The sequence below is a fragment of the Aricia agestis genome, chromosome 6 (assembly GCF_905147365.1).
Source record: "Aricia agestis chromosome 6, ilAriAges1.1, whole genome shotgun sequence".
Classification (NCBI taxonomy): Eukaryota; Metazoa; Arthropoda; class Insecta; order Lepidoptera; family Lycaenidae; genus Aricia; species Aricia agestis.
In genome coordinates, this window is record NC_056411.1 from 604,050 (window position 1) to 620,232 (window position 16,183).

General features: G+C 37.1%; 1 protein-coding gene across 2 annotated transcripts; it reads left to right on the top strand.

Moving 5' to 3' along the window:
- The first annotated feature begins 225 nt into the window (after positions 1-225).
- Positions 226-14,948, top strand: LOC121727567 (ribosomal protein S6 kinase delta-1). 2 transcript variants are annotated; one of them, XM_042115470.1, is made up of 12 exons: positions 226-490; positions 916-1,101; positions 3,299-3,397; positions 3,684-3,807; positions 4,202-4,669; positions 9,716-9,822; positions 10,362-10,508; positions 10,889-11,677; positions 12,041-12,224; positions 12,786-12,913; positions 13,859-13,948; positions 14,332-14,948. In XM_042115470.1, the coding sequence occupies exons 1-12, from the start codon at positions 398-400 to the stop codon at positions 14,452-14,454; spliced, it is 2,538 nt and encodes an 845-aa protein (XP_041971404.1). In that variant the 5' UTR covers positions 226-397; the 3' UTR covers positions 14,455-14,948. The 2 variants fall into 2 exon arrangements, with proteins under 2 accessions (XP_041971404.1, XP_041971405.1); XM_042115471.1 differs by having other exon boundaries at positions 916-1,086.
- The last annotated feature ends 1,235 nt before the right edge of the window (positions 14,949-16,183 follow it).

Here is a 16,183-nt window from a genome sequence, read left to right on the forward strand (position 1 = left end):
ACATCTTGGCAAATGGCACTCAAGGGAGCGTTCCTTATCTAAACCCAGTATTTAGACATTCAAACCAGTTGCTATATCTGATGTAAAGATAGCCAATCAAATTTAGTCAAATTACAGCTAGGTATACTATAAGAGTTTCGGAACATATCCAATAATGACAACTGCCTATCAGCTGTCAACTGTCAAAATTGGATTCGGCTGTCGGCATTCCAATTTCCATTGGATTGCTTCTTTCACACAATTTATTTATAAAATAAATGCTAATTGTGCTATAATTTGCATAAAACTAGCAGATAACGCTTACATTCGTGCATTCAAATAGTTAACCATAAGTGTTACCGACGAGCATAAAATGTAGATACTTGTGCTCGAAAGTCCCATATTTACTTTCTAAACAATGTCAATAAGAGACAAGTGGGTTCGCCGGTTTTCAATCGATGAAACATCTCGACACAAAAATGGATTTACAATATACAAAATTACATCTGTAGTAAGTATAACTTTTATTTTATTATGTTTGCTTAGAATAGTCACTACTAAACAGAATTCGTTGCAATTTGCAATGCATTTCGTGCTATTTGCAATGCGTAAAAGCTATTAATACGTTAGAAGTAAAGTGGAAACCTCGTTTCGAACATGAGGAAGGGTATTAGTAATTTTATATGTATATAATATAAAATTATATATTATGTAGGTACTTATATACTTATAAATGTTTATAGCAATTATACAAAAATGTGTTTCTTATTAAACTTCATGTTTATGCTGTGATGAATCATAAATATTGCATAATTTTAAAATTAATTGAAACATTAAAGAAACTATCTAAAGTCCACGCTTCAATGAAAGGTCTCATTTTGAAACTGTAAAATGTTACTAGGTTTTTAAGTAAGTATAAAAAACTATATTTTACAGCTATTCCCGTTGGAATCTCCGGAGGCAGTGACAGTGGTCTCGGTTTGGAAGCGGTACAGTGACATTCAGCAGCTGCACAAGTCTATGAAGTCACTGCACGCCGGTCTCCATCTGCGGGGAACATTCCCAACACTGGCCAAGAGTAGCTTCTTCAAGAGATTTCAACAGGAGGTATTAACTGAAAATGTGAGTGTATGAACACAAAAACTAGCAGTAAAAAAATTGCTTTTTTTGCATAAATGGAGGCTTTAGGGCCGGAAAAATGATTTGAAAATTAAAAAAAAACTGCATTTTATGTGTAGCCCGGTGATGCAGTAGATAAGTTACAAGGTTTGTACAAATTATAAGAAAAAAAAGTAAATGTCCATATGTTACAAAATGTTAGTTATTGTGTTCTTGCACTCACATCTTCAACTATGAAGTTAATTATTTTAGTATTTACATGGTTACTTGGCTTGTCTAAGTGAGACACTAATATTAGAAAGGTGAAAGTTATGATTGTGTATGTGTGTCTTCTGCACCAAATCCCACTAAACAAATCATGATAATATTTGAGGCTTTTTGTTTTGATCTCTTTCAATTGCCAAAGAAAAATTAAGTCTTTTAAGGATAAAAGTGACTTCTACAAAAATAGTTTAAAATGTTTTGTATTCTGAAAGTTCACTCTTCTTGTGAACTCTAATACTAGGTTATGCTTGCTTGCGGGGCTGAAAGCTAGCTCCAGTATAATTATGATTTACTTGAACTAAATTTTTATATTTTGTTAATTTGTATTCACTTGTTTTTGTGTGGAATCAAAATGGCTCATTGTAATTAGAACTAATATATATGTGAGAAAAATGACTGAGAACATTATTTCTTCAATAGCAAGAAGCAATTTATACTGCAAATGGTTCGTGTAATATTACACACGGTGCTGCTCGCCAGTTCTGTTATACTTGAACTTATCTTGACACGCTGCCGCGTATCTAGATTCTGTTTTGTAAATTGTAAATTGGAATGGTGTTGAATTGATTAATGCATGCATAATTTAGTTTGTTATTATTTTTAGCAATATTCCGCGAAAACAATGTTTTCGCGGAATATTGCTAAAAATAAAATAAAATAAAATAAAAAATAAAAATTCGTTTATTATCTCACCACATTAAGATCAAAATACAATAGTATGTATTACTTACTTAACAAACTTGGCACTGGTTATGTGGGAGACTGGTGCCTAAACTAGGCGTAGCCTGTATTTCAGGACACCAGGATCTCCAAGCAAGGTAAAAGTATTCCAACTACATATTTACAACAAAGCAGTGAAACAATTATCAATGTGTTGCCTATAGGGTAATAGTGTGACAGTATAGTGTGTGTGTGTGCGTGCGTGCGTGCGTGTGTGTGTGTGTGTGTGTGTGTGTGTGTGTTTGTGTGTTTGTGTGAGTGTGTGTATTAGTCAGGTACAGTAATGAGAGTTTCAGTGTTTATGTAAGATAGTGTTAGCAGCCATTCATTAACTCTTTTTTTGCATGCTCTCATGGTTAAGGAGTAAATGTTTATTGTCTTATTAATTTTTTTGTAAACATATCCCCCCAGAAAACTAAAGAAACGATTGGCGAAGCGTGTGTGAAAACGGTGCGCAGTTGCATCAAGGTTATTACGTCTTTTGCAACCGGATGGTGGGATGTAATTAAGGAGGCTATGGTGTTTGAGGACTGCATAGGATATATACAGTTGGCGTACCGTCAATGCTTTTGTTTGCTTATAGAGAGACTCAGTTGGGTAACGGAATGGAAGGCTGTTTGACACTTTGAGGATTGCCCGTTGCGCTCGTTCCAATTGCAACATAGTGTCTTTGTGTGTGCCGCCCCATGTTGATATACAGTACGTGAGTAATGGTTGGCAAAGAGTGAGATAGACCACCCTCCTCAGTCCTCCGTCCGCCACATTTCTTAAGTTTTTAAATATTGGTATCAATTTTCTTATTCGAGACGTAAGCGCCTCTACGTGTGGACGGAAGCTGAGTGAGGGGTCCAAGATAACTCCCAGGTATTTGGTTGAGGTTGTTCTTTCCAGAGGTTCACATGTACATGGCTCAACATGGGGGTTACAAGTGTGTGCGGTGATACTATGGAATGTCAACGAGGGGGGCGTTCGTATCGCGAATGGGATGTATTTGGTTTTTTGGGTGTTAATGGTAAGAATGTTTTTGCGTAACCATTCTACTACAGTGTCGAGGCCACTTTGTGCCGTATTAAATTAAGTGAAAATAATAACAAACTAAATTTAAACTATGGATTTCCGCAAAGTAACGCCTGATTCCATTAACTAATGCATGCATGCTTTTTTTCCTTTGAAAAAACTAACTTTCAAATCTGTTAAAATATATGCTTTATTTCAGGTGATAGAGGAAAGAGCTAAATCTATAAAGGAACTGCTGGAATTTATAGCAGAACACAGACTGCTGTTCACAAGCACTGACTTTGTAAATTTTTTACAGGTATTTTTTACAACGCTAAATACAAATCTAAGTTACTTACATCCCAGCCCACTTCTGCTTCCTAGGTTATTGCTTATTAAACCTTATCAAACTTCATTAGGGTACGGAATCCTAAAAAGAATATTAGTTGTGATATTTAATCCACAATTGAATTTAACCGTTAGAGTAGTATAAAACATAAATGGTTTTGTTAGAATTGGTCATACACTAAGGATTACTTGTAGTGAAATGGTTCTACAGTAGTGGTATAAGAATACATTAAAAACTGTCTTTATATTTACTTCAGGATGGCTACCCAGAGCCAGAGCCGCAGTCCGGAGTGATCAACGCAATCCGCTCCTCACTGCAGCTGCCGGTGGAGCACACACCACCACTGGAGTACCAGTCTGATGATGATAGCAGCCTCAATGGTACTTTTAACATTTATCATCTTATTCAAACCAATATGTCTGGAAAACTAGTACTTGAATGAGTTACCTACTAGAAATTGATTTTATTTTTGATTTGAATACGTTTCGGCCGGTCTTTTTAGGGTTCCGTACCCAAAGGGTAAAAACGGGACCCTGTTACGGAGACTTCTGTCTCTGTGTCTGTCCGTCTGTCTGTCCGTCAGTCTGGCCGTGTGTCTGTCCGTCTGTCTGTCTGTCTCCAGGCTGTATCTCAAGAACCGCTATAGCTAGACTTCTGAAATTTTCACAGATTGTGTATATCTGTTGCCGCTATAACAACAAATACTGAAAACAAAATAAAGTTACTATTTAAGGGGGGCTATTTAACAAATTAATCAAAACTTCCTATTTACAGTTCAAAACGCACAGGAGGTGCCCAGCGAGAGTGCTACAGACTTCGACATCTCACAGATACCGATATATGAGGCCACCGAAGTGGAGATAAGAGAGTCGCCCAAAGACTGCACTCGGAGCGGCACATCAGACAGTTTCGAGTCCATCAACTCCCTTGAGAGCCTCGACAGTGACTTTTATGATGAGCTCAAGCGTATACGAGTCAAGCCAATCACCAGTATTAAGAGGAATCTTCCAGATCTGATAGATTTTGAGCGGCCTTCGACTTCAGTGAGTCGAGATGTGACAGACTGTGCGCCGAGGGTTACAACTGATAATAGTACAAGTGATAAGGGTGTAGAAGGAGGTTACGCGGTGGAGGCGGGGTATCTGCTGAGTGTGGCGGGCCGCTGCGAGGACGCTGGTGATTATGAGAGGGCCTTCGAGTTCTATAAGACGGGAATTGAGAAGTTGCTGCAGGGTGTTCAAAGTGAGTTTTGTAGATGCTAACAACCATTCTGTATGTTATGTTCCTTAATTGTTTATCGTAATACGCGTAATACTTACAATTATTGAATGTAAGGGTTGTTTGGTTGTATGTTTATGTGCTTGCATTGGTCTGAATAAATTATGTTGTGAGCACGAGAAAAGATATAGAACAATGTTTATCTTGACAAAACTTACCGTATTTGAAGAATTTCATGATCATAATATTTTCATGTGAAACTTAGTTTTATTAATCTAAAGATCAGTACTGACTAAATCGGTAGTTAGTGACACAATTTTAATATTTTATCTGGGGGCACGGGAGTGCCCCCGCCAAGATGAGCCAAGCGAAGCGCGCAAGGGCACTACCTACCTTTTCTCGAAACGTTTCGTCGTATTTTTGAATTACTATTTACTAGATGACGCCCGCAACTCCGTTGCGCCAAAATTCGTTTATCGCGCGAGAACCGTTCATTTTTCCGTGATAAAAACTATCCGATATGTCCTTTTCCGGGACTTAAAGTATCGTCGTGCCAAATTTCAGCATAATCAGTTCACCAATTTGAGCGTGAAAGGTAACAGACAGACAGACAGACAGACAGACACACTTTCGCATTTATAATATGAGTATGGATATCCCTTAATATCAAAAACGTTCGCCGCTCGTCGAGTGATTTTACAGTGGTAGTTGCTGATAATATCTGTAGACAAACCACTGTACAGTCTGTCAAAAAAGTAAAGAAATTAAAAAGTGACAACATCGTAGTGTCATCCCTTTTTTCTAGATTGATTTAAAAAAGGGGTGACACTACGATGTTGCCACTTTTTAATTTCTTCACTTTCTTGACAGACTATACCATCGTCCATCGAGGAAATTGATTCATAGGCAGGTGGCGGACCTACGTAATTTTGTCGCCTTATGCCAATCCAATGTTCTAGTTGTGATCTGACGACGGGGTTTGACATAAGCGACCAAATTACGGAGGTCCGCCATCTGCCTATGAGTCAACTTCTCTGATTATACAACTATAATATTACTACAGTTGCACAATGGTTTGTCTGTCAAGCTACTTTTATAACATTTAAGTCTTAAGGTATCTTTCATGCTACATCACTACATACCACAGGCTCTACCGGCTTTGTTTGTTTATTAGGGTTCCGTACCCAAAGGGTAAAAACGGGACCCTATTACTAAGACTTCGTTGTCTGTCCGTCTGTCTGTCTCCAGGCTGTATTTCAGGAACCGCTATAGCTAGAGTTCTGAAATTTTCACAGATTGTGTATATATATCTGTTGCAGCTATAACAACAAATACTGAAAACAAAATAAAATTAATATTTAAGGGGGGGTCCCATACAACAAACGTGATTTTTTCGGCCTTTTTCGCTCTATATCAATAATGGCAAGAGGTAGGCACTTGAATTTTTCACAGATTCTTTTGTTATATGTGTACTTTAATATTTAATAATAATATTAAAATAAAATAAACATTTAAGAGGGGCACCCATACAAAAAACGCAATTTTTAGCTCTGTATCTGTACGGAACCTTTCGTGTGCCAGTCCGACTCGCACTTGGCCGATTTTTTTTAATACACCACTATCTTATCTTTAAAAAAGCGGGCCATGCAATATTTTACAAGCCGGTCATGTAGGGCATTACCCGAGCGATAACATATCGTCGATACTTGATATAATATGTTCAGTATGATATATCACCAACTCACCGCACAGCATGGACTTCCTACACCTGTGCGCGTATCTACATGATGAAAATCATGTTAATATTGTATGTAAGTCATTAGTTATTTTGTACAATTTTATTTTTTATTTTTTATTTCTTACCTTTTGGGCATTTTCAAAAAAATGTGTACCCCTGGTTTTTACCTTGTCCCTTGACTTCGCTACAGATTATTTGTAAAAAATTACATACTAACATTTTGTAATTTTAATGTAGGAGCATAAACAAGTTTTCTTTTATTAAAATACATTCACATTTGTATAAAATTTTATTTAGTATGAGATTTATAAGGGTTTTTAAGTACCGAAACCTATTAAATTCACCTGTCCCCTTCCCAGAAGTTGTAACAAAATCTTTAATAACTATTTTTTTTCTTAAAGTAAGTTACTTAAAAAACATATGTTAGATTCCTAAATACTTAATGTATCAATTGAATGTCTTGTTATTGAAAAATCTAACATAATTTAACTACAAATTAATTAAAATTATAATCATGAAAAAGCAACCCGACCGGAATGTTCGGTTTAGTGACCGTTTTTTGTAGTTTTATAAACATACTACAAAAATATTTTCGGCACTAAATGATAGCACTATATTTCATTGTACATCGAGAAACTTCAATTTGAATTTAGTAGTTAAAAATCTGCTACAAGACGCGGACGCAGGTTGGATGGTTCTTCAGGAACGGTTTATTTGTTCAGATAAGTGACCATATTTTGTAAGCATTATTATACTTTCTCCAACTGTTTCTACTGTTGACACGTTGCAAAACTAGCTTAGTATTTAGTATAAAAAATGAAATTGTGATAACTATTATCGGTTATTTACAAACACTTTAAAAGTAAAAGAAAGTAATATTACGTGACTTCCGACTTGTGACTTTTCGTATGGTCACATATAATGGAACGGACAAGTCACAACAGGCGGAAAGCATAAGGCTTAGTTCACATTTTAAATAAATTATTTTTTTATTCACAGATTTTATTAAGAAAATTGGAGATTTTTAAACTGGTACGATTAACGTACAAATATATTTTTTATTACTTATGTGTTAAGGTGACGCCGCGTTAAAGTAAAAAACCGTTTTGGATATGTTTTAGATTGCTAGTTTTCTATGAAAGCCCGGCCCGGCCTTTCACAGAAAACAAGCAATGGAACAGCAAAAAATGGAAAGGGCGTAAGCGACAAAATATCTTTGTCGCGTAATTTAAAAACCATAAATACATTTCATATAAGCTATGGGCAAATTAAAGTGTATGCTTGAACCAAGCCATGTACAAATTTGGAAGCTTAAATCACTCTCCTCTGTTGGAAAAATAGGAATCCTTTTTTTTTTTACACAGGTCTATTTGATTGATTATTCTGTGTTATAAAAGTTGACCAATCGTGTTATGCTATGGGTAAATCAAAGACAAAGACATGATAAATACTGACAATGAACTTTAATTTCTTAGCTTTAGTCATTGAAAAATGGATATCGCTACAGCCAAATTATCAAGGCGTCTCCTTTACTTAACAATAACAAATATTTAAAATTTAAGTACCTAAAAGTTTTTTTTTTTAATTTTGATTTTATTTCCACTACTTTTCTATCAGTAAATTTGAAAATCATTTTGTGTCGTTGTTATTTGCAGATTTATAATAACTAGACATCAGATTATATGCATTTGCATACTTGCATATGCAAATGCATATAATGTCACTTTTTAGGCGATAGTGCATATTTTGGCAATTTTTCGTTGATAGTGCATATTTCGGTAGTTTAACGTCCATGGGCATTAAGATTGCAATCGGAAAATGTTGGTAGAAAATTATTATTGGCGTATAATAAATAAATAAAAAGTCTTTATTTCAAGAAATTAAAAATCCTGGATTTTATGAAATTATAAAAATTGGCGCTTTTATTAATGTCACTACCGGAAAAGTCTTCAAAAAAATAATAAATTTTAATATTAAGTGACTTTTGATTGTGCATATTTTGTGCATATTTCGACCATTTTTCGTGCATATTTGCATGGATATTTCGGCACTTTGATCGTGCATATAATCCGATGTCATTAATAACTTAGGAATTCGTAGACATGTGAACACATCTTTATGATTATGAGATGTTCGTCCCTCTAATTATTGAAGTTAAATCTATGAAATCAAAGAATTTTTTACTTTTATAAGTAGTGCAACAATAAAAATGTTTAAATAAAAGGTTTTTGTGTTATAAAAACTCCTTTAAATATGTTAAATATTACTTACTCATGTAAAAAAATGAAAAATAACCTAGTGGTTGGGTCACATAGTCACACTATGGATTAAAAATAATTGCTACTCTTGTTGATCCTTGAAATTATCTAAATTTTTTTAATAAACAATTAAATATGCATTTCACTAGATTAAATTAACGAAGAAATCCATTTATTGCTGTATTTTTTTGTATTAAATTATATTTTACATTTAGTCGCACAGCGGAATCTGTTTCGTCGAAAATTCGATTTTGTTTCAATAATATCAGAATAATATAACGTTTTCAGCGTTCTTTTTAACTTATTCCATTAGTTCAATATTTTTCCTTGTATATGACATTCAAAAAAAGGTAAATAAATGACCTTAAAAAATATAGACATATTTTTGCAAGGGTACACGTTTTTTTGAAAATGCCCTTTTAACAAAATAATATTGGCATAAATGCATACACAAACATTACTAACACCTTTTTGTTAAAGAAATGAAATGATTTCATCATTATTTAGAATTTCAGTATGTCTTTATACATTTTGATAACCTAACTGTACTTCTAAAACTTATTATAATCCGCGCGCGATCAGAAAGGGATCAGAGTGACAGTTTTGTTTGCTAATGTGTGTGTACTTGAAGTAGCGTTAGCAAAAATAGGTTTATAATATAGGTTTATATATAATAGTAATAAAATACATAAGCGACCGATTTTAAAGATATTACTGTGATTTTGGTCAACCCTGTCGGAGCTTCAACTGTTTCAGTTACTATTTTTTTATTTTTGAGCAAACCCAAATTTTCATGAAAAACATTTCTTGGTAATATTTTACCAATGACTGTGATTCAGGTATTATTTTATTAATCAATATTACCTATTATTATCACAAAAAAATTTAAAACAAAACTTAAAATAAATATCCGCGAACAAATCATCATTTTGTTTGTCGACCCTACGGCTGGTTAATGTCAGCGCGCGTCAAAAAAAACTGTCATTCAGATCCCATTCTGGTCGCGCGCGGATTATAAAAGGGATTAATTCATTATTACGTATGATAATTCATCAGACTTCCTTGTTATTCCAGGTGAGACGGACGAGTCCCGTCGCTCGCTGCTGAAGCAGAAGGCCAACAAGTATCTGTCGCACGCCGAGAGAGTCTACAACGAGCAGCTCAGCCACAGCACGCATGAGGTAACATCGTATAGGCTTGTATTATCTGCAAGAGACTCACACTTTACGAATCGACCAGCTCATAGAAAATGTCACAGTCGAATAAAAAAATATTATATTGTGTTTTATTGGTCCTAAAATTTAAAGTAATGCCCAAGCTCTGTTATTACTGACTCAAAGATTTTAGGTATTCATGGGTAATAGGAACCGCTAAATATCAAGTGATGATGCTTAGTATCATCTGCTCTTTTGTTTGGGATTATATTACAGTTTTGGAAAAGGCCGCGCACAACTTAAAATCGTTCGGCGGCACTGATGAAGTAATTGGCGTATGTGTATCATACGAAAAACGACCTGTCTAATCTGATCTAATCTGATCACTGATTTACAAATAGCCTGTTCCCGTGCGCGCACCCGTCCCGCTCACTCCTCGCCCCACCTGAGTCACCTAAAACGGAATTTTGCGCGGCCTAGTCTCCTGGCTACCTCTTCTATTTTTGTATAGCGATCTTAACTGTTGCGTTTTCTATTCTTTATCAAATTATACGTCCCTATTCCAGATGCCTCCGCTAGTGAACACCGGCGCGCTGCCGTCGTCGCTGCTGGCGCGCGAGGCGGCGGCGCTGGGCGAGTACCGCGTGCTGGCCGTGCTCGCCGACCGGCACATGCTCGTCACCGACAGCCACCACAAGTGTTACACCATGAAGGTACGTGGTCACACACCAGGTGAGGCTGCCAGCGGAGTGTTTATCTAAGCTCTTTAAATATAAAAGGACGAGGCTGCACTGCACTGCATATATCGTATGTTGTTCTTCGAGGAAATTGATTCCTTGGCAGTTGACGGACCTACGTCATTTTGTCGGCGTATGTCAATTCGCCAAATCTTAGCTGGGATGGGTCGGATGGGTTTGAACCAAATTACTTAGGTCATCTGCCTAGGAATCAACTTCTCTGGTAGTACGTAGTCGAACGACATGCAGACTGCAAATATGTAATTTACTACTTAATATAATGGACTTGATTCAACTAAAATTACTTATTTTCTATGTTAAATTAAATTTATTTTAAACCAATAACTTAATTTCAGGTGATTCCGAAAGTGCCTCGAAATTTGACCGAACTGGACACATACTTGGGCACGGGGCAGGATACCTACACGCCAATACTGCCTACCGTCGTGCCATACATGGTGCCATTGCAAGCTCACATCACTACAGAAGACCGGATATTCCTCGTACTTACCTACGCCCCGGGAGAAAGGCTCACGGACTATATCCGAAACTACGTGAGATCACATCCGAACACACCCAAAAACGATGTCAACTCGCCCAAGAAAGATGTCAATTCACCAAAAAGTGGCTACCCGTATTCACCCAAAAAGAGTGCGATAGATAGGGGCGAATATCCACTTTCACCAATTGCACCCGATTGCACCAATCTGCAATCACCAAAAAAGGACATGCCTTTATATTCACCAAGCACAGAAGGTATTCATAATTCGCCTAAAAAGGTCGGTAGCGTACGAAATTCACCTAAGAAGGATATCCATGTGCCTATAATATCAGATGACCAAAACAATATACACATATCGGATGTAATCGAATCAAAGATTAGTACCGGAATCGATTCCAATAATTTTTCTAATGTTTTAATTGATTCAAAGGTAATTACGGGAATCGACTCCAATAAGAATATAACGACACCAGACGATATATCCGAGATAGTGCTGAATTCTCAGCGGCTGCTGATGAATGTGGATAAAGCGCTGAGTCAGGCCAGAGTGGCAGAAGAAAATAAAGAGAATGTAACCACTGTGACAGAGAAAGTCGAGCCAAAAGCTGAAGATACAACTGATTCACTGGACAATGATGTGCAGGTAAGAAGCAGATGATTAACAGATAGATTTTGTAAGCCGCAGACCCGTTTTTAACTTTTTCCAATGTTTGAAATTTGAATGTTAGATCGTTTATTTTCTATGTGGAACTGTCGCTAGATGGCGTTGTATATACGTTTTGACTTTCATCAAAAGTTGTTGTTTATAGCTTTAAGCTTTTAAAGGATATACTGCGCTAACCGTATCGCCTACGTTACCATGGTTATTCATTTTTAGTAATTTATTGACATCTCATTTAGTGAAACCGGATGAGAAACTAATTAGGGCTATGCCACATTTGCATATGAACCAACTTCCCCGATAGTTTTGTTATTATAATATCATTTGTGTGGTGTTTGTGTGTAGGTCCGTCCGTGCGCGGTGCTGGGCGGGGCGCTGCGGCGGTGGGCGGCGCAGGTGCTGACGGCGCTGAGCGCGCTGCACGCGGCCGGCGCGCGCTGCGGCGACCTGCGCGCCCGCAACGTGTTGCTGCATAGCGGCGCCGCCGTGCTCACGTACACGCCCGCCTGGCCGCACACACACGTGCTAGGTACCGTACTATATAGTATGGGGCGGGGCGCTGCGGCGGTGGGCGATGCAGGTGCTGACGGGCTGAGCGCGCTCATGAACTGTAAATTGCAAATGGCCGCGTAACCGTTATTGGTTGTCATCACTAGTATTAGTTCCAAGTACTGCTATCAGCGCCAATATGGCGACTTTCAAACGTCATTTTTACGTCAGATTTAGTTCTCTCCCCCGCATTGGGGGCGCTGATTCCGCTTCAAATAGGCACAAAAAATAGCTGTCATTTCAAAGGGTATCATAAGTCCAGCGTACTTGTATAATAGAGGTCAGTGCTCTAAGACTACTGGGACGCTGAGTAAATAGAAATGAAAGAAAATAAAACAGTCTTGCATTTGGAAGTTTCATCTATTGAGCACTAGAGGTACATTGCGTTAGACTTCTATAAACTTAGTTTACACTTTTCTTGGAGTTGATGTAAAAATACTGCATTGCAAACTGTATTACTAATTACCTGGCTAGGTTCCCTATAAGGGACGCATGTCTCTGCGTGCTGCTATTACAAATATTTTAATATTTGTTGTATCAGGTCGTGAGCACAAGGGTGGTCTAAGTCCGTGTGTAGCTCCGGAGCTGCGCGGGCCGCTGGCGTGCGATCTGCGCGTCGCCGACTACTGGAGTTATGGCGCTGTTTTGTATGAGCTGTTCCTGGGCGAGGTGAGCAAAATTGTTGCTGGATTTTTTCTCAATTTCACCAACGACTGTTAAAGTAAACGCTCGCGTTACCTCTTTCGTTTTTCATATGAGTGAAAGAGAAGACGACATTTTAACAAGCTGTTAACACTAACAGATGTTGGTGAAATTGAGGCTTAGTTTCTAGCACTAACATTCAGATGTAAATTATAAATGTAAAATAATTACTATGAGAGAAAATGGTTTATAGCCAGACGGCGGACCTACTTACAGTACTCCCAAATTAATGAAAATGAAAATCTTCGCTAATTGTCGTAATCACGGAAACACCCGAATCTATGAAACGTAAGAGCCCCAAACAATGCTTTTGCATTTTGCACCTTGTTCGAAAGAAATAGAAGTAAATATCGGTATTCGGTGGCTGTCGCCGGTCCGTCAATTATTGTCTCTATTTTTGGCGCATACGCCACAAAACCTTTTATTGCGCATGTCCAAATCATGTCATGCCATGGCAACGCCACCAACAAGTTGCTTATATTTGGTTACGGTCAAGTCGTAAACAGTTGGCGTTGCCATGGCAAGACATGATTTGGACAAGCGCCATAAAAGGTTTTGTGGCATCGTCTTCTGACGTTCGGGAAAAACGACCGTTGCCGAACAACGACGAAAACTTCTATGCGCATTATCACTTTAGGAGCACTGTACTTGCTTTGGTTGCATTATGTCAAACCCAGCTGACAGATTCCAGGTAGAAATGACTTAACAAGCCCAACTAAATAACATAGGTCCGCTATGTACAAATGAATCAACAGTACATTTCTCGGCAACAAAAACCATCAATCAAAAAAAAATAAATTATGGGAAGTCAAAATCTGTGTCAATGGTGTAAGCGTGAAGAGGTAACAGACAGACAAACTAGTAACTAGTATGGATAAAATCGTATTACTGTACAGTGTACATTGTTTTCAGCCGCTGCGGGCGTGCGACGTGTGGTGGGGCCGCACGTGCGTACCGATACCGCCCGGCCTCGACCCGCACATGCACGACTTGCTCGAGAGAGTTAGTATAATACTGTACATTATAGTACCAACCAATATAGCACACAAACCGTCATATTATACGAATATGGGGTACGTTGAACACTAACCGTGGAACATGCCCCTTCGATTGCGGTCTGTGAGTGATAAGAATCGGTTCCCCGTTTCAAAAAGCTACAAGAAGTACACACTATCAAAGAAATTGTTTCATATTCAGATTGCGTACGCGAACTTGACCCAATAATTTCAGTTGGTCTACCAACATCTACGTCTATGAATCAATTTTTCAAATGTTCTCAAGCCGACAGTAAGATATTATACGTCTTACGTATACTTTTGCAGCAGTAGTTCAATATATTATTGTGTCTCTTTTGCAATAATCTTACATCTTCTATCTCTTTCTAGCTCCTCGCGATGGATCCCAGCGAGCGTTTAGGTGCTAACGGTCCAGACGAGATCAGAGAACATCCCTACTTCCGCGGCATTGATTGGCAGGCGCTGCTAGACGCGTGGCTCGTGCCAGAGTGAGACGGGCGATGTAAGAACGAGATGGATGATATTAGAGCAAGATAATGTTGAAGAGAGACGGATGATGTTGAAGCAAGACAAGTGATGCTGAATGGATGATGGTAAAGTTGGTATGATGTAGCGGCAGTTTGTAGTTAAATTAGTCATTGGTGGTTTTAATTATTGGAATACAAACATTTTACTTGACTGCATCTAAATTCAGAAGCAGAGTTATTTGATCTCTTGAGAATTGATAGATACTAACAAAAGAATATTGGCAGAATTTACAAAATGTGATAAAACTAGAGGTTACAATGTATTTTGATAATATCTAGATTTAAGCTTAATAGAACCAAAAATTGAATCTTCGAAATTGGCTTAAATGTTCCTAAACGGACAGACTGAAATATTTTTCATATATTTATTAGAGATTAGGCGTAGCAGTGCAAACAAAGAATTCTATTTAAACTGAGGTAGAAGTGGTGTACTCTAAGAAATGTCATTTGAAAAGCAATCCTAAAACAATACACTAAAAACATTACTCACACACATAAATTAAAAGTATATCTACGTAGTCAAGTGCGAGATGCCAATATTATTTGTAACAAGAGTGACAAGGATGCAGGCCTATGACATTCGGTCATACCGAACGCAAGCGTAACTTTCCGAAGATCAAACGCCCGCAAGTACTGACTGGTAAAAAAGACTATTACAAATTAAGTTTTTTTTTTGTTATTTACTTTATTGTTTCTTATAATAATATAAATTAAACTTAAACTACAACTGACAATTAACTGGTATTTAATAGTACCTGCAAAGGGCGTGCGCGGGTGAGGTCAGTGTGAAGCCGGAGGGTGGTCGAATGCATTGTATAGGTATATAATATTATGTTACCGTTAATTTGCGTAAGCCAGTTAGAGTGCAGATTAACGCGGTATTCTGAAGATTATCTGGGTGAGTCAGTTAAAGTGAAAAAAATTATTTTATTCTTACATTACTAGATAATCTGCAGAATATCTAGGTAATCTGAAGACTACTGACCATGCATACGGTAAATTGCATAAAACAGGTTCTTGTTTGAATAAATAATATTATTTAGTTGTAGGTATAGGGATTATTGAATTTAATTTTTAGGACCTTAACAAAGGAATAAAATATTAAAATGTAAGTAACATACATACATACATACATAGTCTGTGAGACACATAACTCTTACTTTTTGCTTTGCTGTAGTCAGGTAAAAATTATTCATCTATTGTGAACAACTATGATAGTTACCTGTGAAAGGTAATCCCTGAAGATTTATTTGATTTATTTGTATATTTTTTACAAAATCTTATAACACAAGATAGCATTTTGCCCTTTGATTACATTTAGTATCTGAAAATAAAACTAAGTTTGTTTTAAAAATTTCTTTGCTAACCGTACACACTCGCATACGACCGTCGCGTATAGCGTGCCAGTGAACACTGACTGCAATGGTGTGAATTAGCTCTATTGGAACGGCGGAACATTTGGTGCGTATGGCATGTCTACATCAGTTTGAATAGAAGTCTTTGAGTGCAAATTGTTTAGAGGGAGCTAGGAAAAGCACAATGTTAGAAATATTTCAAAACATATCTCATGTTAAGAAACATACAATTAATTTAATCAAAGTAAAGACATTAAGGTCAAAAATTGATAACAAGAAGTTGAATCGCGTTAAGCTTGCAGTAAATCATCATTAACATAATATAGGCCGTATCCAATA

Bases quoted from the DNA above. Each gene is read 5' to 3' on its own strand.
- LOC121727567 (XM_042115470.1), top strand. From the start codon at position 398: ATGTCAATAAGAGACAAGTGGGTTCGCCGGTTTTCAATCGATGAAACA. The intron at 491-915 runs GTAAGTATAACT...TATATTTTACAG, and splicing joins TATACAAAATTACATCTGTA to CTATTCCCGTTGGAATCTCC. The intron at 3,398-3,683 runs GTATTTTTTACA...TATTTACTTCAG, and splicing joins ACTTTGTAAATTTTTTACAG to GATGGCTACCCAGAGCCAGA.